The 23,857-nt window shown below is 54.5% G+C and overlaps 9 protein-coding genes across 9 annotated transcripts; 5 read left to right on the top strand and 4 right to left on the bottom strand.

The window, feature by feature from the left end:
- Positions 1-1,063: 1,063 nt before the first annotated feature.
- Positions 1,064-1,474, top strand: BDP55DRAFT_630751 (uncharacterized protein; the record flags this gene model as incomplete). The annotated part of the gene is made up of 1 exon (XM_060572194.1): positions 1,064-1,474. One exon carries the CDS (start codon positions 1,064-1,066, stop codon positions 1,472-1,474), a length of 411 nt encoding a protein of 136 aa, XP_060431253.1.
- Positions 1,475-4,545: 3,071 nt separating this feature from the next.
- BDP55DRAFT_727479 (uncharacterized protein) lies at positions 4,546-6,902 on the top strand (the record flags this gene model as incomplete). The annotated part of the gene is made up of 3 exons (XM_060579313.1): positions 4,546-4,702; positions 5,017-5,135; positions 5,388-6,902. The coding sequence occupies 3 exons, from the start codon at positions 4,546-4,548 to the stop codon at positions 6,900-6,902; spliced, it is 1,791 nt and encodes a 596-aa protein (XP_060431252.1).
- A 1,386-nt stretch (positions 6,903-8,288) lies between these two features.
- Positions 8,289-8,889, bottom strand: BDP55DRAFT_630749 (acyl carrier protein; the record flags this gene model as incomplete). Its single annotated transcript, XM_060572193.1, has 3 exons — positions 8,289-8,335; positions 8,397-8,526; positions 8,647-8,889. 3 exons carry the CDS (start codon positions 8,887-8,889, stop codon positions 8,289-8,291), a joined length of 420 nt encoding a protein of 139 aa, XP_060431251.1.
- A 364-nt stretch (positions 8,890-9,253) lies between these two features.
- BDP55DRAFT_660357 (NADH-quinone oxidoreductase) lies at positions 9,254-10,954 on the top strand. The gene is made up of 2 exons (XM_060574617.1): positions 9,254-9,889; positions 10,138-10,954. Exons 1-2 carry the CDS (start codon positions 9,392-9,394, stop codon positions 10,504-10,506), a joined length of 867 nt encoding a protein of 288 aa, XP_060431250.1. The 5' UTR covers positions 9,254-9,391; the 3' UTR covers positions 10,507-10,954.
- Positions 10,955-11,029: 75 nt separating this feature from the next.
- On the bottom strand, positions 11,030-13,531 carry BDP55DRAFT_94364 (uncharacterized protein). The gene is made up of 2 exons (XM_060581335.1): positions 13,109-13,531; positions 11,030-13,033 (listed from the first exon to the last, which is right to left on the bottom strand). The coding sequence occupies exons 1-2, from the start codon at positions 13,245-13,247 to the stop codon at positions 11,223-11,225; spliced, it is 1,950 nt and encodes a 649-aa protein (XP_060431249.1). The 5' UTR covers positions 13,248-13,531; the 3' UTR covers positions 11,030-11,222.
- Positions 13,532-16,276: 2,745 nt separating this feature from the next.
- BDP55DRAFT_630746 (uncharacterized protein) lies at positions 16,277-16,853 on the bottom strand (the record flags this gene model as incomplete). Its single annotated transcript, XM_060572192.1, has 3 exons — positions 16,277-16,528; positions 16,615-16,677; positions 16,743-16,853. The coding sequence occupies 3 exons, from the start codon at positions 16,851-16,853 to the stop codon at positions 16,277-16,279; spliced, it is 426 nt and encodes a 141-aa protein (XP_060431248.1).
- Positions 16,854-18,778: 1,925 nt separating this feature from the next.
- BDP55DRAFT_630745 (uncharacterized protein) lies at positions 18,779-19,498 on the top strand (the record flags this gene model as incomplete). Its single annotated transcript, XM_060572191.1, has 1 exon — positions 18,779-19,498. One exon carries the CDS (start codon positions 18,779-18,781, stop codon positions 19,496-19,498), a length of 720 nt encoding a protein of 239 aa, XP_060431247.1.
- A 1,433-nt stretch (positions 19,499-20,931) lies between these two features.
- BDP55DRAFT_660344 (mitochondrial carrier domain-containing protein) lies at positions 20,932-22,274 on the top strand. Its single transcript, XM_060574616.1, has 5 exons — positions 20,932-21,131; positions 21,207-21,227; positions 21,286-21,417; positions 21,477-21,624; positions 21,684-22,274. The coding sequence occupies exons 1-5, from the start codon at positions 21,011-21,013 to the stop codon at positions 22,183-22,185; spliced, it is 924 nt and encodes a 307-aa protein (XP_060431246.1). The 5' UTR covers positions 20,932-21,010; the 3' UTR covers positions 22,186-22,274.
- On the bottom strand, positions 22,275-23,240 carry BDP55DRAFT_660340 (uncharacterized protein). Its single transcript, XM_060574615.1, has 3 exons — positions 22,875-23,240; positions 22,603-22,797; positions 22,275-22,549 (listed from the first exon to the last, which is right to left on the bottom strand). The coding sequence occupies exons 1-3, from the start codon at positions 22,890-22,892 to the stop codon at positions 22,406-22,408; spliced, it is 357 nt and encodes a 118-aa protein (XP_060431245.1). The 5' UTR covers positions 22,893-23,240; the 3' UTR covers positions 22,275-22,405.
- Positions 23,241-23,857: the final 617 nt, after the last annotated feature.

The raw sequence follows: 23,857 nt of genomic DNA, 5'->3' as shown, positions 1-23,857 counted from the left end.
CTGCGTGGGGTGGGATTCATCGCGTCGCGTTGCGTTGGATGTCGCACAGCTGCAACCCTGGAGCGGCGACGACTCGCGCGCGGCCCCGCGCCTTGCCCGACATGGCAGGTTAAGCTTGTAGGGAGCAGGTCGTAGTTGAACTGCCATGGCCCGTCTGGGTTGCTTTTCTCACGGGTGACTGACGAGTCAGGATCGTCGAGTGACGGTTTTGATGTAACTCTTTTGTGTCCTTGGGACGAGACTTCGTGCTGCAGTCAAAGGGAAAGGTAGTAACGCAGCAGGTGAAAGACCAAGACCCGTGATGCTAGATGGGCTCGAGATAGGCGAGACACTGGGCGGGACCACTCGGGCTTGCCATAGACATTCAATTAACCCTGCTGTGACTACAATGCAAGATCAGAGAGATGAGAAAAAGCAAGTTGCTGAGAGACATGGACGGCTTTAGGGGTTCGTCGGCATGGACCATGATTGGTGCTGATGATGTTATTGACGGACTCTGATATCGAATAATCCCGCCATTCGAGGTCTTGGAACTCAAATACGACCCCAGCGCGTCGAAAATCTGAGATGCGAATCCAAGATGCACATCATCGACTGAAACTCTCATCGATACGAGTGGGGAGAGAGAGAAAGAGAGAGAAAGAGAGAGAGAGAGAGAGAGAGAGAGAGAGAGCCAACGCAGTTGAAAACACGAGGCAAGCAGGCAAATGTTTGCTGAGAGTCTAATCTTCAAGATGTCGCACAGGGCGCCAGGCGCCTGAAAAGGATCCCAGCATGCTGGTTGCTACTGTGACACGAATGCTCAGTTCAGTGGGTGGTCTCACCATCATTGACAAACGGCCAGCCGGCGGATGAGCGGCGGGCTCGACCTTACCGACAGATTATTGATGTGTAACTTGCTGAAAATGAAGTCAAATTTGTGAAAGTCTCATTTGATGATTGAGTGAGATGAGGCGAGGCATGCGGGATAAGCTCCCACCGATCACCTTCAAAGATCACTAGAGATACCTGACGAGCCGAGCATGTCCACAAGATTTCGCTCATACTTGACACTTCATTCAACATGACCGGTATGAAGCGAAGCGGCAGCAATCCAGGTGTGAGTGGGCATGAGACGCTGGCGATCCCACGGCTCATGATCCATTTGGTACTGGCAGCCGTTTTTGGCACTTTTGTCCCTGGCTCGCCTCCTCCCGACGCACAGCAATTGATGGGAGGTGCGGGATGTATCGAGAAGGGAAGCGGTATTTCCAACCACACTCCTTCGGCACGGCTGACTGCCCTTGACACCGTACCCTATACCCATCTATTTTACAGATTGTACCATCGAGAAGTGGAACCCTCTTTGGACCCCTCCGTTACGGCGAGCCTAAATGTCTTGACCTGGGCAAGATGGGTGGCTGAGGGGTACGGGGTAGAAAATGAGTGCATCATGGGGTCGCCGCGTGATGGAGGCACGCCACCTGCTTTTTGACTGATGGTGGTGAAGGGGGGTTGACGATGGCAAGAAGTGAAGTAAAGACAATTGAAGCTTGGGTGTGGTGTGTGCGCGCGTGTGTGTTTCTCTGCAGGCTTCAAGAGTCGAAGAGGGAAAAGATCAAATGTTTGCTCGTACGAGAACAAGAGTGAGTGTCTTGGGGTGCGAGGAGTGAGGCTCGACTAACACGGCATTCGGGCGTGGCTTGGCGTGGATATGGACATGAGCATGGGTTTAGAAGAGGAGTGCAGCAAAGTGGATGGCAACATGGGTGAAGTGAGGAGGGGGCGAAGGCAGGTTCACCAGATACCTTGATGTAGATGCCTACCGCAATTACGGAGTAGGAATACTGTTGCGCATGGTTGGAATACTAGGAGGAGTGTATACCTGGCTTAAGATGAAGGGCTGGGCTACCTCGCTTTGAGATACGTGAGGTATCGTGGGCGTGCTGTTTTGAAGCGAGTCTTAACCAAGTATGAGACGACCATGAGAAGAGGGTGCTGCTTTTAGAGGGGAGCTCCATCGTATGTCTATGGAGGGTGTTGTTTGTCTGGGCTTTTACCTACCTAAAGTTGAGGTATATGAGGATGGGTGATTCCGAGTCTGCCGTTGGAAGGCATCCTTCAGTCCCAAGGTCCCATTCCTCTCACCTCCCTTCTACACCATCTGAATCTCATTATTAATAGGAGCAACGCCGTCTCTCAAAGGTGCCTAGCTTAGCGGCTTCAAAGCTGGCCGCCGATTTCCCGCCCGCGCCTCGCAACATCTTCGAAGCCCTTTTGGGAGTAAGAGAAAACCAAAGCTCCAGCCTCCAGTCAGCCCACCAGAGCAACGTAGACTGCTTACCGAACCCTGCTCCGAGTGAAGCGCCACGGTCCGCCAGGCCTCAAAGATGCCCCCTGAGCATCGGCAGTGCTTTATCTGGACACTGGAGCTCTGCCGCAACGGATAGCTGGGATTATCATCGCCTCCTTGACAAGTTTACCCCCGCAGTAACGCCCGCTAGGACAATCTCTCCCGCCTGTTCACGACAGAACCGTGAGAGCCAGCAGAGAGAGGGACAGAAACATCGACACATCGTCACTGCTCCTACAGTACTAGGCCCTGCAGCTTAGCACTTGCCCCTTCGAGGTACGTACATAATCTTGGGTACCCAAAGCTCCCCCTTCAGCCAGCCATGAGTGACTTGACTCCTCCCGTCTGCCCTCCAGCAAGATCCTGGCACGTTGAAGCTGTCTGGTCCAGTTGATCTAATCTCCAACCTCCTAGGTCAAGGCTCGAGGGAGGGCCGAACATCTGATTCGCCGACTGGGTCTTTTGGCGGTATCTTGGTATCAGCTTCCGCCATCATCGACCCCAGTTGCGACCTTGAGCATAGAAACTCGAACCTCGATCCTCGCTCGACCTGAATCAACTTTGACCCTGGTCACAGTCCGTTCATCGTGTTCACTATTACTATTTCCTCTTTGCTTGTTCCTCTTCACCCGCGTCACCGGCAACAATATCCAGCAAGCCTGACATTACGAACCCTGGTCTTATCGTGGTACTTTACCTTACCTACCTTACGGATACCCCAGCTATATCTGTCTGGTCGCCCTCTCTCTCCACTCCTTCTCATCCAGCCGCATATTCGTGCAGGATACCAGAGAGCGTCAGATCACCCTTTGGATCGACTACCTATTATCGAGACCATCACTGGCGCCATCGTTGCACACTTGGGCAGAGAAAAGACAGACGGACCCTTCCTCCGCGTTACGCTACATAACGCTACCGAGACCACCGCCGTGCCCCGCCGCCCTCCTGTCCCACTTGGGATTTCCCCTCCATCGCGTGCTCCAGCGTCCGACTCTTACAGTAGTCCTTACATAGCACGTCCGGGCCGGTAGCATCGTCGCTCGTCTCTCATCTGTAGACGAGACTCATCACTACCGCGTAGACCTGTACGTCTCACGGTTTCCCAGGGCAAGGTTGGCAGCAGCTTGCCACCAAGGTTCTCCGTTGAAGATACCAACGACGATATCCTGACTCGAGACGACGACGGACGCAGCTCGGCTTCAGCACCAAACACCGGGATACACACCCCTCTTCCCTGGCCGCTCAATCTCATCTTTTTGAGTGTTCTTGCTGCTCACTCACTTTACCACTCACCTAAGGAACACTTTGCTTCCCAATCGGATTGCAGCTGTCGCTGTCGCTGTCGCTGTCGCTGTCACTGTTAAACTGAGTTATTCCCGATCAGAGTGGAGCAAATTGCAACATTCATCCCACGTCCTCATCAACAACCTTTACACGCTCTCATCGTCCTTCACCTTTGCAAACCGCATCTGACCGAGGCGCACCGCTTTTGCCGCCCGCTCGGCATCCTTGTCGCACCTTACATCTCACACCTTACGCATCCCGCCTCACACACACACATTACACACCCTCTATTACTCTTAGCCTCTTGCTCGCTCTCACATCACACACTACTCGCTTCTCCCTACGCCGCTCGCACTGCTGTCTGTCTGCCCACCTCAGGTACCGACCGTGTGGACTGGGCCTTGACTGCTGCGTAATCCTCAGGGACCAAGACTCTGAGAGAGCTCGCATTGCCATCTCACCCCTCACCTCACTTACCTCTCTCATCTGGCCTATACTTTCACCAGGCCCTCAACTACGCATACTCGATACCACATACCCCATACTGCTTGGACCGGCTTCAATCGCAGTGCCATCACTGGTCATCACCTACTGGTCACTACCTCATCTCAGTGAGAGCCCTCGATTTCAGTGCTCAGTGAACCTCCACTCAGTGAGGGTGAGGATTGCCCCCCACCACCACCGTCTCCGGCCGGCGAAAGCAGCCCGCTCACTGCCCTGCAGCTGGGGCCCCTCGGCGAGTCCACAGCGCTCTCTGCTCACTGAAGGCGCAGCGCCCGCAGCTCCCGCGCTCTCCCCCTCCACCACTCTCCACTGCCTGCGTCTTCCCGCCTCTTCCACTTCGCTCCTCTTTTTCCCTCTTCCTCCTCCCCCTCCTCCTCTTCGAATTCCCCCTCCACACTCCCTTCACCTCCCCTCCTCCAGCCAAAATGCCTTCGACCAACGGCTCCGAGTATCGCCATATGCGAAGTAACAGCCTCAACATCCAGCAGCAAAATGGCCATCCCAGTCCTATCCTAAGCCCAATGGCCTCCAACGCATCCACCGCTTCCGCTGCTAGATTCGACGGCCCACGCAGTCCACCGAGTACGTCACCTTGCCTCTGTCTCTCCTCCTCCTCTTCCTCCTCTCCATCGTCGTATTCCTTTCTCTCTGTCGCTCTCTGCTTCGCTTCCGAAGCCGCCAGTGTCCGTCGCTGTCTCACGTCAGCTCTCTCACGATGGCACGCCGCTGAAGCTCGTCGGCGTGGTCGCCTCGCCTTCCCTCCCGCCGGTGGTGTCGTCTGCAACACGTCGCACGGCACCCGTCCTTGAGCAACCTGCGATTGCCCCTCTGTCTCTTCTCTCTCTTGCATCAAGTAATTCAACCTCGGCTGACCTGTCTTTTCTCTTGCGCTACAGATACTTCCCACGTTCCCTGCAAATTCTTCCGACAAGGAGCCTGTCAAGCCGGCAATGCTTGCCCCTTCAGTCACGATCTAGGCTCTGCCGCCGAGAATATCTGCAAGTACTTTGCAAAGGTGCGTCATTTCCCGCCTCCGACCGGGCAGCATCGCGACAACTCCCTCATTCTCATGTGTTCCGCCCCTCCACCCCGTCGGGTTGCTCTGCTCTATGGAGTACTGTTACCCCTCGGCTACACAGACCATCCATCCCACCCTCGAGCCCGTGCCCCTCGCATCCCGGCAACCCCTGCCTGCTATAGCATCATTTGCGCTTCTTTGGGTTGCGGAGCGCAGATAAGAAAGCTAACGCGGTTGACGTGATTGTAGGGCAACTGCAAATTCGGCCCCAAATGCGCAAACATACACGTTCTCCCTGACGGCCGACGAATTAACTATGGCAAGAACGGCGTCACGATTGGCAACTCTCCGATAGCCCTCGGCGGACGAATCAATCCCACAGCAGCCTCCAACTACCATCCTACCAGTGCCCTCACCTCTGGCCTATACCGCGAAGGCGTTCCTCCCTATACTTCGGCATACCCTTACGGCGGTGACGAGAGACAGCAGTCATTGGGTCGCCAGCCCAGCCTCGAGAACGGCCTGCCTACGATCGATACCACCTACTCCCACCCCGGCTCCAACTACGGTTCGCCCCGCGATGACGATGCTTCAAGATTCGGCCTCGGCTTGTCTCCTGTCAATGCCAACGGACTTTCAGTACTGGACGCGCCGCTCCCAGCATCCTTCGACTCCCAAGGCATGTCTAATGCTGCCCGGTTCCCTGCTGCGCCGTGGCCATCATCCGTCCCTTCGAAATTCGGCATTGAGTCCCCCTCGCCCTCTCTGAGCAACGCCAAAGACTCACGAACATCCGAAACCCTCAAGATGCTCCACACCTCGGCATTCGGTGGCAGTGAGTATCTTGCTGCGGCCAATGTCACTGCTTCCAGCAGCCCTCCCGGTCAGCCTGAGGAATACTTTGGCAAGCGAGCCATGCATTCGAGCCGATACGCGAAGCCAAAGATGCTCAGTTCGAGCATGCCGAAGACATCCGCCGTCGACCACGACTGGGAGGCCAATTTCGGGTTCTTGGAGGAGGATTGCGTGCCCTCCAACTTGCAGGATCTCTTGACGCCGACCGAGAAGGCCCGTCGTGGCTCTCTGCGCACTGTTGACGGTGAGCCGGGCAGTGAGAATGGGACCAAGTTTGGCAGTCCCATTGGCGGCGCGAGCCCGAGCAGGTGGGGTCCGCTGTTCCAGCGCCAGAAGGAAGAAGAGCTTGGCCACAAGCATGGACCTTCGGTTTTTGGGCATGTTGGAAGCCCTCTCCGAAACTCGGTGCTTTCGAACGAGATGGGTCACGGCAGTGCCATGGCCCGACCAATCGGCTCCCGTGCCGGCAGCGAGTCTATGTCGGCACTCACCCAACAGCTTCAGCGCACACGGCTGGGTGACGACGGAAGCGGTAGCCCCCACTTACATCCTTTGGCGGCTACGGGCCGAGCCCCGAGCAACAACGGCGCTGGGCCCATTGGCAAGGAACGTGACCGCGCGATGGAGCGTCATGTCTCGAGCGGGTCCATCAGCTCCTCCGTTACGGGACGATATACCACGCCCATTGACGAGGAGGATCCGGCCTTCGTCTTCAACATGGAGGAAGAGGAAGACCAGTCGTCGGCACGGCTCCGGAAGCGTGGCTCGGCCGGTTTTGGCATCGGTGGTGGTGGAGGTGGATGGAGCTACGCCAACGCCCTCTCCAACAAAGGTGCCACTTCTGGTTCCGGCTTGGCCAAGGAACAGCGAGAGCCATCGGTCAGCGTTGAGACCGTTGGCGGGCGCTGATGCTATGTGCTTCACGGAGGGTTGAAGGAAACCTCCAAAAAAATTCCGGCAACTAGAACAGCATAGCGACAGCCTTGCAAGTGTCACGCTTTCGGTGGCATTATTTTTACAAGTCTCGACATTTACACCCTGACGAAACTCTACGACACTCACAAATACATATTTCAGCCACGATTTTCACAGCATGCATGGGCAAAAGCCAAACGGAAAACGAAAAATTCAACCGGTCTACAAAATCAATGGGACACGAGCAAAGGGATCGGATCTACACTGTGGCTTGCTTATACAACAGGATAGGGAGTTTGTTGGAGTTTTGTTGACGCTGGGTCGCTTTGTCGGCTCTCGGGGATTGAATATTGAAGGATTAATACTACCAAATGGCTCAGCATAGGATGACTCGCAGATATGGAAAACTAGCTGTCAAAATCTTGCGGCGCATTGTTTCATTGGCTTTGCCCTTGTTGTAGCGTGGTTTCTTTATGCTTGGAGCTGGTCGGGAATCCCGGACACGTCAAGCAAAGGATGGCATTTGCGTCGGATACTTGGCTAGAGAAGGCAACAAATGACTGGGGAGAATCATCTGGCTTTGTCTGGCACAAAAGCCACAGGTCGGCTGGCTGTGTGACTCGGCACCGCATTAGAGACGCCTGGAAGAGGAAAAGCAGATACCACCGTCTAATCTTCCTTCATTATATAAAGCTGATTTATTGAGATTAAGAACGACCGTACGATTGAATGGTATCATCTTCTATTGATACGGTAGATCACCATAACAATCCCGAGGTGATGAGTGTGACAACTTTGCATGCATCACAGCCATGACCCAGTTTGCCTTTAGCTGCCGTAGAATACCTAAGCGCTGGGCTGGTCCACACGTTGCTCGCTGTTTCTCATTATGCCGAAGGATACCATATCTCCATTCCGCTCAATTCTCCTTCTGAAGACTGCGGAGACCACGCAAGTCACGAATCGGTCAGACCAAATGTTGAAGGCGGGCGCAAAAGCAAGTGGACTAGTCACGAAGAAAAAACCCCGCCAATGGGTGACGAAAATCTATACACTAATACAAGGCAAAACGTCAACAGGGCCCAGAGATGTCCAACTCCAGATCATGTCGCCATGCCGTACATGCGCGGAGGCCGCGCCGTGGGCTATCGTACGGAACCGTCCACCCACACACACACAAAGATAAGCCGTTATTGCCTCTCTCTCGCCTTCCCTCTTTTGCCCCCAATTCCCGAAAACAAAGAGTTCCTCAAGAGCAGACGCAGCGTCTTTCGTTTCCCTCCCGTTCTAGTTGCGAGTGGCGTGGTCGATGCCCGAGGGGCAGGTTATTGTACAGACCGCCGGGGGGACGGATTCAGTGGAGGAATGAGACTGGGATATTTAGTGGGCATCGGGCTGGCTGACGATGTACTCGACCGCCTTGTCGACTGAAGATGGTTGGTTAGTACTTGAGAGTTCAAGATGGGAAGGGTTACATGGAGAGCGTACTTGAGTGGATGGTGTCGGCGTCCTTGTCGGGAATCTCAATGCTGAACTCCTCCTCAATGGCCATGACAACCTCGACGGTGTCCAAGCTGTCCAGGCCGAGGTCGTTGGCAAAGTGGGCGTTGGCCTTGATCTACACATGCGAACAGACTCTGGTCAGCTTTACTGCTCACTACTAGCTGCGAGAGCGCAACTCAATTGATACGGGTGGTATATGCTGGCAGGTCTGGGAAGGGCGAAGAAGGTGACGTACGTTGGCCGGGTCGTTGACCTTGTCGAAACCCTGGAGCAAAGCAAAGATGCGGCCCTCAACTTCCTGCTTGTTCAGGCCGGTGGCGGCAGAGTACATGCGAACGGAAATGGCCTTGGGAGCAGCGCGGAAGGCAGCTTGGGGCGCGACGAGGGATCTCCTGGCGAGGGGAGCGGACTGCTGGACGGCGGGACGGATGGCACGCGTGGCAGCGGCCGCGGAACGGAGGACTGCTGTGCGGAACATTTTGAAGTATGTGTGTGGATTGAGAGGGACTAGACTTCGGGAGTTGCTGGCGATGGAGATTGGGTTCGGGATGGAGGAGATGGAGGTTTCGGTTGGTTGACGGCTAAGCTGGGATTTGATGGGAGCTTCGGAGTGGTGGAGGAGGTGCTGCGAGGTCCCGGTGATGATGATAAATTTCTCGTCACCCCCCGAGGTGTCCCTGGCTAGCTCCCCGGAGGTGCACGTGCAGAGTCATGTGATCTATGGGAATCTTGGATTTGGATACATCACCAGACCGGACGGAGGGATTGCAATGAAAAAATCAGTAACAAGATCGTAATATCATCCGATACTCTGATTAAAAAATTACAGCATCAATTGACTTGCGCTGGTGAGTGAAGCCGTCATCGTCGAGTCCGAGGAGCATTTCTTCCGTCCCTCCATCTCCCGGACGGACCACGTGACCCACCCAGAGCCAATCAATTGCCGCCCTTTGTAATCCCGCACCAAAGCTCGCCTCTGGATGCCGAATGTCCATAACGTCAAGCTCTCAACGCCCCGGAACATCCTACTCCCTCACCACGCCGTACACCTCGCCCCTCCCCGTCGTCCTCAACCCTCGATCCGACCCCGGAACCCCCCCAATTTGCCCGGTCAATTGGCGCCGACGCATCTTCTTCTTCCTCGAGGAAACCATAGCACAATGCCTCCCGCGGCCCAGCTTCCCGTCACCATGTTGGCCCTGGCGTCAACAAGGCCGGTCGCGAGAAATTCGTCGGCCGCCATGCAGCACGTCGGCAGGCTGATGGCTGCCAACGCCATGCGCACCTACGCCACGCCTGCCGGTCCCCCTCCTGCCAACTTTCGCATGAAGAGACATCAGACCTGGGACGAGGACCAGGAGTCCACAATGAACAAGCTTGGTCGTTATTTCCTGCTCTCCGAGATGGCGAGAGGAATGTACGTCCTGCTCGAGCAGTTCTTCCGCCCGCCCTACACCATCTACTACCCTTTTGAGAAGGTGAGCAACCGAATTTGATCGACTTTTGCGATCATTCCGGAAGAGACAATGGAGGAATTGAGGGCCTGAGGTGGTTATGAGGTGCCCATACGGGAAGCGCAGGAAGAGCCGGACCATTGCCGAGATTAGGAGGACACGCATCGACCGCTGCCAACTCACGATACCACCAACACAACGAGGATAGGAGAGGACGATTTCAGACAAAACAGAAACATTGGAGAGCAAGCCGGCTAACAGGAGTTTCTCAGGGTCCCATCTCCCCCCGCTTCCGTGGCGAGCACGCCCTCCGCCGCTACCCTTCCGGTGAGGAGCGCTGTATCGCCTGCAAACTTTGCGAGGCCATCTGCCCGGCCCAGGCCATCACCATCGAGGCCGAGGAGCGCGCCGACGGCTCCCGCCGCACCACAAAGTACGATATCGACATGACCAAGTGCATCTACTGCGGTTTCTGCCAAGAGTCTTGCCCCGTCGACGCCATCGTCGAGTCCCCCAACGCCGAGTACGCCACCGAGACTCGCGAGGAGTTGCTGTACAACAAGGAGAAGCTGCTGTCCAACGGTGACAAGTGGGAGCCGGAGCTGGCTGCCGTTATCCGCGCCGATGCTCCCTACAGATAAGACTTGGCCTCTTTCAGACGAAATAAAGAAAGAAATTTCTCTGGTCAAGGGCGTGGTAGTGGTGGTGGTAGAGAGCGAGACGTCGAGGAATCACACCTTTTTCTTTTTTGCCTTTTTGCAGTTTAATGCCTGCAGGATGGACACATCGAGGCGGACGCGAGGGGGGAAACGGTCGCAGGACAATGAGGGCCGCGGCAGCAGTGATCTTGGCATGTTGTGTATTTTTACAGACAGGTCGGGGTCGGTTAGACTTGTGTAAATATCTCTCGCGAAAAGCAACCTTTTTCTTTGTCTGTTGACCACCATTGCCCCCAGTCTTGTGTGATGGCATCCCTAAGGATTACAACCGCCATTGTGTTTCAAGCCTATTTCTTCCAAGTTACATGCCGCCTAGATTCGCATCACATTGGGAGGGGGCGTTTAGGTTGGAAATGAGAAGACGAATACTAGTGCAGCTTTATAAACAAATATCTCTACCAAATGTCCATCACGCGTGACCTTGCGGATTCATAACCACAAAGCGAGAAGAGACAATCCGACCAACGCCTTGCTCTGATATCATGGGCCAAGCTTGGGCAACGCCAGCTACCTCAAAATGACGCACGCTTCCGTTTCTTTTCTCCTTCCGACTTGATACCGCGAGAATCCTTTCAAAGTCTTCATCTTCATCGTAGACATGACCACATCCCTGTGTCCCTCCCCTATGCACCTCGAAATCAAAACGTCTTCTCCCAAGCTCCCCACCATACACCCATGTTAGCGGCCACGACCAGATCCAGCATCTTCAATCCCTCAGGATAAATAATCAGCTTGCCCAACTTAGCCCTCTTCCCCCGGTTGCCGCCACCGGCTCTCTCCTTGCCGAGCTTCAGATCGAACGGGCTAGGTGGCTCGTCCTCATCACTATACTCTCCGTTCCGGTTACCAACATTGAGCAGCCGGCTAAAATGTCCGCTCAGCTGCTCCCTCTTGCCCTCCTGCTTGAAGATCTCCGTGCTGGGCAGGTTGAACCGCAGCTCGCTCACACTAGCCGAGTACGAAGATGCACTCGACGGCGCGAGCGGGTTACTCAGACCGCCGGCTGTTGGCAGGACATGTCTGCACTTAACACTACGCCCAGCATTCCCCGTGCGGAACTCGCAGCGGCCATCCCAGGGTGAGACGAACACGTACCCCTGAGGCCGGAGGCCGTGGCCAGGTTGCGTGATGATGGGGCCCGAATCACTTCCATTAGAAGACACGGACCCCGTCGAGTGTGCGCTTAGCTGGCGTGAGTGGCGGTGAGTAGACCTCGCTGGCGGCGAACCAAAAGGTACTGAGTCGCCTTCGTCCATCAAGCTACCTGAACGTGACCGGGAGCTGAACTTTTCGCGAATGTTGGAGGACCAGGATTTGGTGTAGGACATGACGACTTGGCGCGAGAAGCCGCCCTCGGGAGATTGTTGCTGTTGCTGCTGCAGGTGGTTGAGCGCGTCCTCCGAGTTTGCAAAGGGGGGAGCAGTCGTCGTCGATGTTCGTGGCATGTCCACGCTCTGGCGCAACGGCATGTGGCGGAACTTTGCGTAGCCAGAAGACTCGAGACGGATGTTGATGGGGGGTTGAGGGGCGTTTGCGCGGCGGCGGTCGTGGGCTGAGATGCCTGCTGAGTCGAAGGAGAAGTACTCGTACCCGTCGTCGCCAGAGTCCTCGAGCTGATGGGAGGCGACGCGGCCTACGTTCCACTGGTTCCCTGTGCTCGGATCGCGACGGATGAGGGAGAGGGTGTAGGGGACCTCCTTTGTGTTATGGAAGCGGTTCGGTGAGGGTGAGCGAGATTGTTGGCGGTAGACGGAGGTCGGGCGGGAGTAGCGACGTGAACGCGCGGGCGACGAAGAGGGTTCCTGCGGCGGCATGCGGGAGGGGGACTGTGAGGGTGAGGCGCGGTGAAGGTCTTGAGGAGGAGGAGGAGGTCTAGAGGCGAAGGGCGCGTCGTAGTCGGGTGCCGGGGTAGGGATGGCTCGCGGACCGACGGGTTTGCGTACCGGGGCCGGGGGTGAGTGGGAAGTTGGTCGCGGAGGCAGCTCCGGGCGGTCCTCTGTCCACCGGGGTTGGCGGGGGTCGTTGCCTGTGCCGTAGCCGACGCCGTAGCCCGTCGCATTTCCGGTACCGTAGCCGTACAAGCCGGAGTTGCGGTTGCCGGCGGCCGCTGGGTGTGAGCCAGGAGTCGGAGGTAGAGGCTGGGTCTGAGCCTGTGTCTGTGTCTGAGGTGGCAGATGAGCGCGAGCTGGATCGGCTGGCGGTGAGGGCGCCTTTGCGCCGGCGACAGGTTTCCTCCGGATCTGAGCCGTGCTGCGGGTGCTATCCATGCTAGACCTAGGCGTATCCGGGTTGCGAAGATGGTGAGGTTGCTGAGACCCAGCTGCTAAGTTTGGGTGATATGGGTGACTGCCATCACTGGGCAGCTCCAGATGGATGTAGTAAAATGAGTTTGCGACATCTTCGCTAGTGACGTTTTTGAGATGAGGTTTTGATGTTGTCAATATGACGTCTGCGGGGTTAATGCGTTAGATGGTGTGATCGTGAGATTCGAGGGCAAAGGTGAGAATGAGGATGAGAGGCTTACCTCGCGTGCCCGGTACACGTGAGATGTAGAGTGTGAGGGGATCTTGACGTTGCTCGGCTGGTCTGTGAGGGTATTGCGGGGGGTTTGCGGCGAGGTAGTTGAGCGAGGCCAGAGACCTAGCCTCAACTTGTGTTGACATTTTCAAAGAGTGAATCTCTTATTTATTCCGCTTCAAGTGTGCCCAAGCAGAGGGGCGCGAGGGCGGTTGTGAGTATATCTAGCTCGATGCAGGTCGGCGGAAGGATTCCCGGGTAGTTAAGTGTTGTTGTGGTCGTGGTGGTGTAGTGTGGTGTGTGTGTGAGTGAAAGGGGTGGCTGAGCCAAGAGGTGATGTGAGGCGGGAGGTTCACAGCCCGCTCGCACTTTAAGGGTACTCCCTTGTGCCTTATGGATACTCGACCCAAGGGCCAAATGCCGTGGACGACGGGGATGTTGAGCAGCGAGCGAGAGGGGAGACCAGGGAGCTGGCGCTGTCAAATGTCACGGCTGGAGCTGGTGTGGGTCGGGAAAACGGGGTTATGATGGAGAGAGTTTGTAAAAAAGGTTGAGCTTAAATGAGGGAAAAGATTTACTTCATCTGGTAAATCTCACTCGCTCGGTTTCTCTTTTCGGTTTGCCTATGGCAGCGGCGGTGGTGGTGAATCTGAGCCTGTTTGTTGTATCCGTACTCCGTACCATGTGAGTGAAAATTGGCGTGTGAGTTGATCGATGAGAATTGAATGCAGAGCGCTGGATAGAGTATCGCGTGGTTGGTGGTGGTGGATGAAATCTGAGCGAGATGTGATCGACGTGCAGCTGCAGGACGGGTGGTTGGGGGCGTTTGAATTAAAGAAGGCGAGGGCTGGACGTGGACGCAGGAGATGAGCAAGAGGAAGAGGGGCGAATGAGAGATACTAATATCATGCGTTGCCTGGTGGGTACGGATATCTTGCTGCTCGTTGCTCCAGTTGTTTGCTCGTGTATTCGTAAAGAGTGGGAGTAAAGCGAGGGAGTGAGAAGTGGTTGGCTCGTTGTGCCGGTGATGAGGTACCTCAGTTCTATTGTAAGTATTATGAGGCGAGTCGACACTCAAAAGAAGCAACGAGAAAAATAGAAACGACGGCAGGACAAGGGAAGCAAGTCCCCGGATCTGCAGTAGCGGCCGGAAGGGATGTACGGGATTATGGTGCCTGGCGAGCCGCAAAAAAGGCCTGTCGTCTTCTCTCTTCTTCCAAGTTGGCAAGATAGGCACACGAGTTGCTGGGATGTGTCGGCACTGTTTGGGTCGCTTTCAACTGCGGATACCGACGGTCCCTTGGTAAGAAGCGAGCTTTTTTCTGCTTTGCTTTGCTGTTTGTCTCTCTGTCGACTCGGCGGGCTGAGACTTATCCAATGGCAAAAACGAGTCGTAAGCTGGATGTGGCTGTGCTGTGCGGTGCTGTGCTATGCTGCGCTGCGCTGCGTTGCGATGTGATCAAGAGTAGCGAGATGGCGGCGCTGGTGACTTTGCAGCGTGCGGTGCCGTGTACGTGTCCGTTCCGTAACCTTGGTGATGAAAGGTCTTGAACGTCTTGCTTCTTGGTGCCGGCGCCCGGTGCGTTGTTATTCAATTCCTTCTGAAGCTTTTCTCAATACCCGTGAGGAAGAGTATGCTCCAATGCCGTGACGGGTTCGGAGTCAGCGACGGCACCTGAATAGGCTGAAATTAATGATCTGAGCTTGACAGGGTCTAGAGCTTTGTCTCGTGAAATGAGAGTGGGCAGCTGTTGGTTTGTGCTGTTCTTGGCATGAGATGGGAAAATGAGGTTTGAGCGAAAAGTGAAGATTCTCAGTCTACAGCTTTGGTGGGAGACAAGCTGTTTCCCCTCCTTTCACGTCTCGATGCTTCAGAAGTTCAGTCTGAACTTTGTATGCATCGGAGAGTTGCGATATGCATGGAAGATCTCCTCGGAAGGATTTTGGGGCCTTGAAGCGGGAAGAGAGGGGGGTTGTGCTATTTTTCGCATGCTTTTTTACGCGGAACTCTGCAGATTCCTAGTGTGGGCGAGCTTTACACGGACAGTAATTACCGGTAGTGAGTGAGTGGGATGGATGGACCACACGAATACGGCCAGTCACCCTGCCTGCCTGAGCACTGATGAGCAGCCCTGCCATCTTGCATGCTTCAGCTCATGCTTGAGCTGGCGCCAGAGCTTGATCGAGGCTGTTTGTGTTCCGTGACTGGCTGCAGAATGTCTCGTCTCCAACATGGGATGACGACCAAAGGGCTCGGATTCCCTCTAAAGATCCCCTGAACGCCTGATTTGCAACGACTGAAACAAAACCTCCAAGTGATCTTGCCGCAGCCGCATTGAATATCGCTAGGTAGTGGTTCATATTCCCTACACGATCATATGTCGATGAGGGGATATTGTGGTCTCTAAAGGGTTACATTCCTATGCGGGTAGGGCCAGGAGATGCTGGAGATGAAGGGGCCCGAGCTGTGAGGAGCTTTCCGTTTACGAGGATGTCCAGCGCAGGAGAGGTTTGCGGCCCATTTGACTCTGACGAATGAGCATAGCCGCATGAAGATGAACGTCAGTTGGGGGGCATCCACCGGCTCTTTGGAACTGGGCAGTCAAAGCAGTCTCAATCTCAAGAGTCAGTTGTCGTAGGGCTCAAACTAGGAGGATCCCTTCATCAGCATACCCAATCCCATCACCGTCTCATGGAAAGCCTTGCGGGCCGTTACCGAACAGCTCAGTCATCTCTTCAGCACCTAGAAGTTCTTGAGTGGCACAATGGTTGATGAATTACGGCATGGCAGTACAAAAATCGGTTCAAGAGCCAATGCCCGTACATCTGTACACATGGTCAAGAGCCGCCTCGAAACGTCAAGCTTCACACAACTGTGACGCACCGCACCGGGTCTTCGGTCGTGTCCACGTCAACTTCAAGGGTCCAGGTCCGCTGTGGCGTCGATGAGACTTTGCTGTGTACTACGTATGTACATAACTGTCCACAAGCGCCCGCGAATGCCGCGAGACCCTGGAGACGGCAACGCCAGGGACCCCGACGTCGCGCCTGTTGTCCCCTGTGCCTGGTTTAGGCTGGCTGACTGTGCCGTGGGAACGTCAAAAGACTTTGGGCTGAGCCACACTTGCGCCCCTGGAAAACTCGCCGTCTTGCCATCTTCACTGCGTCGAAAGCCTTAAGTAAGCTGAGACTCTTCTCTACTACGTAGCTTCGGTCTCTTCGCTGACTCGGAACTGAACATCTTGCCGACGAGCGAGGCCTGTCCTTGCCGGCCAGCTGGCAGGTGGGAACTCGTCAACCTCGAAGGCTTGGGTCTCCCAGCTTCGTCTCGCGGACGTGGCTGACTGCTCACCTGTCGACCGTTCCAAGACTTAATGGCCCCTATTTCCCGCGCCAGCCGTTCTGCCAGTCGGTTTTGGTACATCACCTGCACGCACACGATCACGGTGGGCGATGTTGATGATGAGGTGTACGACAACAAGGGAGGTTAAGGTTGATAGTGATGTCACTTACCCCGGCTAGGCGAACATCAATGGAGACGACCATCTGGTTTTTCTTGTGTTTCTCTGCGCGCATCTGTGCTATTTTTCGCAGTGTTCGTCACCTGGGATGTTGATCCGTGACGAATCCTATGATCTCACGCGATGAACACCTCCACCATCGCGGTCACCAAGTGAATCCTCATGATCCAATACCAGGGTGATAGCTCTGAGCACAGCCAGTCTCCAACTGGGTCCTCGCCTTCTTGGCATGGAGGTTGCGGTACTGTGTCGACTGTGTACGTCAAATTTATCGAGCTGTCAATCATTGTCTGGTGAGACGATCTGGCCGCTGGCATCGTCTGCTTGTCATTCCGGAGAATTCAACGGTCAATCAATGGCGATCTTGGGGTCTGGGGGATCCAAACAGGTGGGAATAAATCCCAAGCGGACGGCACGGCAGTTCCCAAGTTCCACCGGCCGCCAAGTAGGACCAAGACCGGTCCCGTCACCGCGCAACTAACTCGGGTTATGGAAAAATGCCCGTGTGCATGATGCATCCGGCCCCGTGCGAGACTACCGAGGACCGAGAAAAAAAATCAGAGCTTCGGCATCCGACGATGCGAGGTCGAAAATCTGCCCAGCACCAATTTTTTAACTTCCTCTCTTGGTTTATGTCGTTAGTCGAGTGCGGAAAGGTCCTCTAAAGGGAATTGAATCCCCCCTGATTGGATTCATCTTTTCCAAATGCTCGCCGGCTGTTTTCCCCATTTAGACCTACTTACTTACCCCTTTGTTTTAAAGAAATTGATTGCTTACGTCACATGGCGGTTATCCGGCAGATGCCCACTTACAAGAACGGATTACGGATAATCCGTCGTTTCTCGTTCGACTTTTCACTGCAGAGAGTCAGGGGCTCCGTTCAAGTAGTGGTCACTGCGATTCATGACTTTTCTATTCGTGTTTCTGCGCTTATCAGGTCAGGCGTGGGAATCGCTGCCAGCAGATTTCACCTTAAACGCAAACTCAAAAGGTTGTCAACTTCATCCATGATTATTGAACATCAAAACAGAAGGCCGATGCAGAAACCCTCAGATCAGAATGTAACATGCCCAATCCGTTACTGAAATTTGATCGGATACTATCCCGATAGCCTTGGTCCCTGCTGACCCAAGAGCCGCGCTACCACTGGTGGGAGAATGTACGACTCCAAAAGTAGATTGGCTTCGTGACATCGTGGTTCGGGCCAACTGCCGACTTGGCTTGTGGAGGATCCCAAAGAAGAAGAATCTCTCCTCAAGTTTCCCCAGCATGAAGCTAAAGTCATGAGCTCTCGTCGGATTCGCTTTCCTCAATATGGCTAAACGGCAATCTGGAGAGAGGCCATTCGCCTGCGAAGCGCGAGATCCATTATACATTGGTCCTCGAGAATTTAGTCTCTAAGTAAGAGTGTAGTACCGGCCATGAACCCTACGTTGAGACTTTTTGAAAGGGCTTTAATTTCCCGCCTATCGTACTTAGTTTGCCGCCAGTGGCCCGAGATGTTGGGCCTTTGGAGGCTATAATGGTCTCAAATAAGGGGCCACCTTATTCCAGACTCGGCCGAGCATGGCAGGGCTCGACTCGCCTAGTGTTTCCAACAAACAACTACAACGCCATTCTGGCCCCTCTTTCACGACGATGGACCAACAGGAAAGATTCTTCCATCGAATCCAACGATGTTCCTCCGGAATTTTACACCCCATGTTCTTGTCGTCCGAACCGATCCACCACTCTCCTCCGGGCCCCTTCAACGTAGCATCCTCTGCCGTGACCCTAGTCTTGAAGGACAAACACACGCGATGGGCAGCTCCGTGTGCTACCTTACCCAACAGTAATCCGAATGGAGAACATCCTCGTCCATGCCAGCCAAAGTAGGCGGGCCAGAACACTCCCTCTCCTTTTGGGAATCAACTGCGTTGCATCAAGCTCCTCTCATCTCGTCAAGCGGCTCCCACGCTAGGAAATCTGGGGACTGAAAGGCCAAGACTCTGGGAGTTCTGTATAAAGATGCCTTTCCTCGACCATCAGCCTTTCTGATCTTGGTTCTCACTTCTTCAGCACATACGTTCACTTCTTCAGCCCTTTAACCAAACCAAACTCCTTACATTCGTTCTTCAGTCCAGTCCTTCGCTTCGAAAACCCCCACTACCGCAACCATGCAGTTCGCTACCTTCCTCTTGGCCGCCCTCCCGGCCACCACCATGGCCTTCCCCGGCCTCTTCCGCCGCGAGGAGCCCTCCAACAACATCGCCAAGCGCGACTCCTGGGGCGGCGCCGTCTCCCTCGGCCCCACCACCTCCACCATCATCAACGCCGTCACCTACCTGACCCCTGGTGCCGCCCCCCCCACCCAGGCTGGTGTCCTCTTCCTCTGGCCCGGTATGTCCAACGGCACCGGCAACCTCGTCCAGACCACCCTCGAGTCGTGGCCCGACAACAGCTGGTGCGGTGCCGTCAGCGGCGAGTGGTGCGTCCGCGCCTCCGTCTTTGGCTCCTTCGGCCAGATCGACAGCGAGACCTCCTCCCCCGTCAAGGGAACCCAGAAGATCAAGATCGAGTACGACCTCCTCGACGACAACGACACCTGGCGCCAGACCGTCACCGACACTGCCACCAACAAGGTCATCAGCACTCTCGACCACAAGGACGGCCCCTTCATGAGAGGATACGGAACCGGCACCGAGTGCAACGATGGCTGCACCGGCACCATTGCTGAGCAGATCTACTCCGACACTACCATCACACTCTCCAGCGCCGACGCCAACTTTGGCAAGACCATTGGTGTCAGCCAGGGTGCCACTTACACCGGACTCGCTGCCAGCAATGGCAACAAGGTCTGGAAGATTGCTACCATCAAGGTCCCCAAGATGCAGTAAATGCGTTAGCAACTTAAGCCTGCGGCTACAAAGAAGAATTGGTTTCACTGTACATACTACATAGTCTTTGACAGACTAGGGAGACGTGCCCATGGCTGCTTCCAGGTTCCATAATTCAACCTCTTGCCATCAAATATATCTTTTAATGGTTTCTGTGACTTTCGACGGCAACCAGTAAACAATGAATATTTAGTTTATTGAGCAGACGGTAGTTTGATTTGCATGAACGGTGTCTGGATTAAGGTCACGGACGTTTACCCCAGCTGTGCTAAACTCAAAATAAGGTTCTGTTAAGATATTCGTGCTGATGATACTGTTCAACCATACCGCTTACGAAATTAGACTTGAATTGTATAAACGGTTTACAGCAAGTCAGGTTCATGGGCAGTCTTCTGAGACAATCATCGTGTGGTATATCAGAATGTAGAAAGCACGTCAACTTGAATCAGGATGGCGGTCAAAGATAATAGAACTTATTGCCCACTACTCGAATAAGTATCGGCTCTACATGTTTACGCTTCCAAAGAATCGCAGCTATCGTGATGAGGGCGTAAGCGAGTAGCTTGTTGCGAAAAAAAAAAAGCTGCAGGGTCGAGTTATGCAGTGGTAATGCTGCGAGTGAGGCCAATAACGTTTTCGGTCCATTAAATCAAGCGAATTGAGATGATCTTGCTATACAGTCTCAATGCGATCCAGCATGGTGTGTCGTCTGTAAAGTCTTTATAAGTAATTTCCGATTCATCTTTCAACATTCGGAAAAGCTACCTCTTTTAAAAATAAGACGAAAAGCAGAAGTTAAATCTGGCAGCCTCCATAAAATCGAGATTTCGACTTCGACTACAGGCGAACGTGACATCTATCCATATAGAAGCTCTAACAAGATCGTCGACTTTCGTATCTGGTAAAAATAAAGAGGATGTTTGGAAACGAAAGCATATGATGTGCCCAAGGTATTTTGGTTGGCCACGATCATGAAAGTTCTCCATCATTGATATACCAACTAGAATTCGGTTGTGCCATAAGTTACATTAGACTGATGAGAATGAGGGGACTGTTGTGGTGACGGTAACCTTTGGAAGACTGACTAGGTGCAAAAGTATAGGTATTTGCTGGCATTTGTCTGGATTCGACGGATGACTGGATGGAAAGTGAAGTATCTGACTACGGCAATGTCAAAAGCCCATCCAATTGAGAATACTTGTCTGAGATTGAAATCGTCATGTGATAACTAGACGCTACAAGAAAGGCTACTTTTCATGTAAGTTGAGGATGCGACTCAGTATCTCGGTGTCTTAGTATCTCGGTGAGGTGTGTCGGTGTGTGATATGCGCGGTCAGCAGCCGGGATGTCGTCAGACCACTAGCCGGTACGTACCTTTTCGGCTTTCCTCAGTCTCCACACCCCGCGATCTCGGACGCAGCAGCACTGCATCTGCACGTCAAGCTTCCTCCAAAAAAAAAAGTGCCCGTCTAATAGACAAACTCCAGCACGCTCCGCAGATCCTCCTCCAAAATGTCGACCGCGACGAGTGCCACCGCGGCGACCAAGGATGAGTCGCAGCCCGTTAAGAAGGGCGGACCGACGGTCCTGCGATCCATTCTGGCTGGATCTACGGCCGGCGCTGTCGAGATTGGTGAGTCGCTCTTTACTGTCCCCCGATGACGCACCAGGAGACGACGAAGACGAAATGCTAACTCACCGGACACAGCCATCACGTACCCTGCCGAATGTAAGACCACCACGACCGATTCCTCGATGCGATTGACTCTCTGACCCTTCCTCGACAGTTGCCAAGACCCGGTCGCAATTGAACCGAAACCTGGGTGCTGGACAGAAGCTGCCGTGGCCGCCGTTCGGAGCGCAATGGTACGCGGGATGCACCACGTTGATCATTGGCAACTCGCTCAAGGCGGGAATCCGTACGTGAAGCAGCTGTTCCAGGGCTAGAGTCTCGTGCCCGCTGACGTCCAATGGATAGGATTCGTTGCGTTTGACCAGTATAAGACGCTCCTTTCCGACGCCGACGGAAACATCTCTGGTCCGAAGACGGTCATCGCCGGCTTCGGAGCCGGTGTCACGGAGTCGGCTCTTGCTGTGACTCCCTTTGAGAGCATCAAGACTACGCTGTGAGTCTTTTGCTTTACTACGTCAACCATACCTCGTCATTGCTAACATAACACCGTAGCATCGACGACAAGAAGTCTGGCAAGCCCCGAATGAAGGGTTTCCTCAGCGCCGTCCCCATCATTGCCCGCGAGCGCGGCCTCCGCGGATTCTTCCAGGGCTTTGTCCCGACGACGGCCCGCCAGGCGGCCAACAGTGCGGTGCGCTTCAGCGCGTACAACGCCCTCAAGCAGATGGCCGAGTCCTACACGGCACCGGGAGAGAAGCTGGGCGCCGTGGGCACGTTCGCCATGGGCGGTATCGCCGGATTGATTACAGTCTACGCCACGCAGCCCCTCGACACGATCAAGACGCGCATGCAGAGTATCACGGCACGACAGCAGTATGGTAACTCGTTCCGCTGCGCGGCCATGATTCTGAAGCAGGAGGGTGTCTTGACATTGTGGAGCGGTGCGTTGCCGCGGCTGGCGCGTCTCGTGGTAAGCGGCGGTCTCGTCTTCACTATGTACGAGAAGAGCATGGACCTCATGCAGAAGGTGGACCCTGAGGGAAGGTACATCTAAGGAGGATATGCTACAAAATACAATGGCGTTGAGGTTCTAGTTTTTTTCTGGTATAGATACACTATACAGGGTACAGGTTTTGTACAAGATATCGTACATATGGCCTAGACAATTACGCATGCCCATGCTATCATAATGGCTTCCCTTTCGCTGATGAAATGCCATCCTTGGTGGTGTTTCGTGTATGTGGTATTTGTTTGTGCTGTTCCTTGTATGGTCATCATTGAAGTCTGAACATGCCGGAGAGCTTCTTGGACATGTTTTGTAGCCAACCTCGTGTCGGGGCCTCCTCGAGCTCTCTCAACAGGTCTTGGAAATATGTCGGCTGGCTTTCGGGCTTCAAGAGTTCGCCGTTCAGGGGGAACTACGGGTTGTCAGAGTTTGCAATGCGCGAGGATTCAGGATGCTCCAGCTCACCCTCTTCTTGAAGCGGTCGTCGGCGAGTGCATAGAGGGCATTCGCCTGCTTCAGCTCCTTGGCCTCGTCGACGACATTGGGCTTGGTGTACCTCCTCTCGATTCCTCTTTGGATGATCTCGGTAAACTGGGTCTCGGGGCGGAGGTTGTCCTTGGGCCACAGGGCCAGGGCAGACCTCATGTGCCGGTACGCTTGCTGTAGGAAGATGATGTTAGGGACGGTGACACGACAGATCGGAAGGGCGGGAAGGGAGGCAGAGAGGAGAGACATACACTCGTTGTGCGCGACATGGCTGCGATATTGGAAAGAATAGAGAATGGAGGTGAGTCTACCGAATGCCGACTACCTTATCATGGTCTCACCGCGGGGCAATGAGGCAGTGGATAGAGGGGGTGGGTGCGGCAGCGGAGGGCGAAGTCGCGGTAGCTTCAGATTCCCATCGACGACGTCAAGGATTTCGCAACAAATGGCAGTCCGCAGTCGAAGAATTAATTTGTCGGAGCTAAGGGAACACGCTGAATCGGCGCTTACCAAAATGGGAAGAATGGAGACGGAATCTCAAAAGACGTGAATGAATTTGAAAGGATTACTCAGACATTTCTGATTGGCAGAAAAGATCTTAAACCGTGAAGGGGATCCGATGGGCCGAGGAGAATGGGTCCATTTGGCTTTACCCACCAACCCACGTCTGTCTTACCTAATCATCCAGTCGGCCAGCCTTGCCAGGGTGGGAAGTTGGCTTATGCGCATGACTCTTGCCTGAGGCATCTGACGTGGTTTGTTCCGTCTCCTATCTTTGTCAGCCCAGCAACGACCTGGAGGCAGCCGTTAGCAGTCCCGTCACCAATGCACCATCCAATGGCATTGAGGCAGAGGGCGGCCTCGGAGCAACACAAGATTGACCCCCCGTGCCCCCCTCAGTCTCATTTTGTTCCAGCACATTCCCGTGGACAGGTACGAGTACGTATACGTAACCCCCCCTAGCAGTGACACTGAGAACTGTCTCCACCTCCACTGCCACAGGGGCTCTTTAGCGTTAGAGCCGTACCTTAGGTAATCCACTTCACCGCAGCGAGACGAGGCGAAGCGAAGCGAACCAGCGACAGCGCCCGGGTCGTGCGACAGTCCCGACCCTACTGACCTTCAGGACCTTATCCTCCTGTATCCGTATCGCTGCAACAAGCCTGGACTGACTCTCCGACGTTCATCACCGCCAGCCGTAGACGATCCGAGCCAACGTTGATGGCGTAGTTCT

The sequence above is a fragment of the Colletotrichum godetiae genome, assembly GCF_030913485.1.
Source record: "Colletotrichum godetiae strain CBS 193.32 chromosome Unknown BDP55scaffold_15, whole genome shotgun sequence".
NCBI lineage: Eukaryota > Fungi > Ascomycota > Sordariomycetes > Glomerellales > Glomerellaceae > Colletotrichum > Colletotrichum godetiae.
Note: the sequence above shows the minus strand (reverse complement) of the source record. Positions and strands in the feature narration are given on the sequence as shown.

Bases quoted from the DNA above. Each gene is read 5' to 3' on its own strand.
- BDP55DRAFT_660357 (XM_060574617.1), top strand. From the start codon at position 9,392: ATGCCGAATGTCCATAACGTCAAGCTCTCAACGCCCCGGAACATCCTA. The intron at 9,890-10,137 runs GTGAGCAACCGA...GGAGTTTCTCAG, and splicing joins TCTACTACCCTTTTGAGAAG to GGTCCCATCTCCCCCCGCTT.
- BDP55DRAFT_94364 (XM_060581335.1), bottom strand. From the start codon at position 13,247: ATGTCAACACAAGTTGAGGCTAGGTCTCTGGCCTCGCTCAACTACCTC. The intron at 13,034-13,108 runs GTAAGCCTCTCA...TTAACCCCGCAG, and splicing joins ACGTGTACCGGGCACGCGAG to ACGTCATATTGACAACATCA.
- BDP55DRAFT_660344 (XM_060574616.1), top strand. From the start codon at position 21,011: ATGTCGACCGCGACGAGTGCCACCGCGGCGACCAAGGATGAGTCGCAG. The intron at 21,418-21,476 runs GTACGTGAAGCA...TCCAATGGATAG, and splicing joins CTCGCTCAAGGCGGGAATCC to GATTCGTTGCGTTTGACCAG. The intron at 21,625-21,683 runs GTGAGTCTTTTG...ATAACACCGTAG, and splicing joins GAGAGCATCAAGACTACGCT to CATCGACGACAAGAAGTCTG.
- BDP55DRAFT_660340 (XM_060574615.1), bottom strand. The intron at 22,550-22,602 runs GTGAGCTGGAGC...GACAACCCGTAG, and splicing joins ACGACCGCTTCAAGAAGAGG to TTCCCCCTGAACGGCGAACT.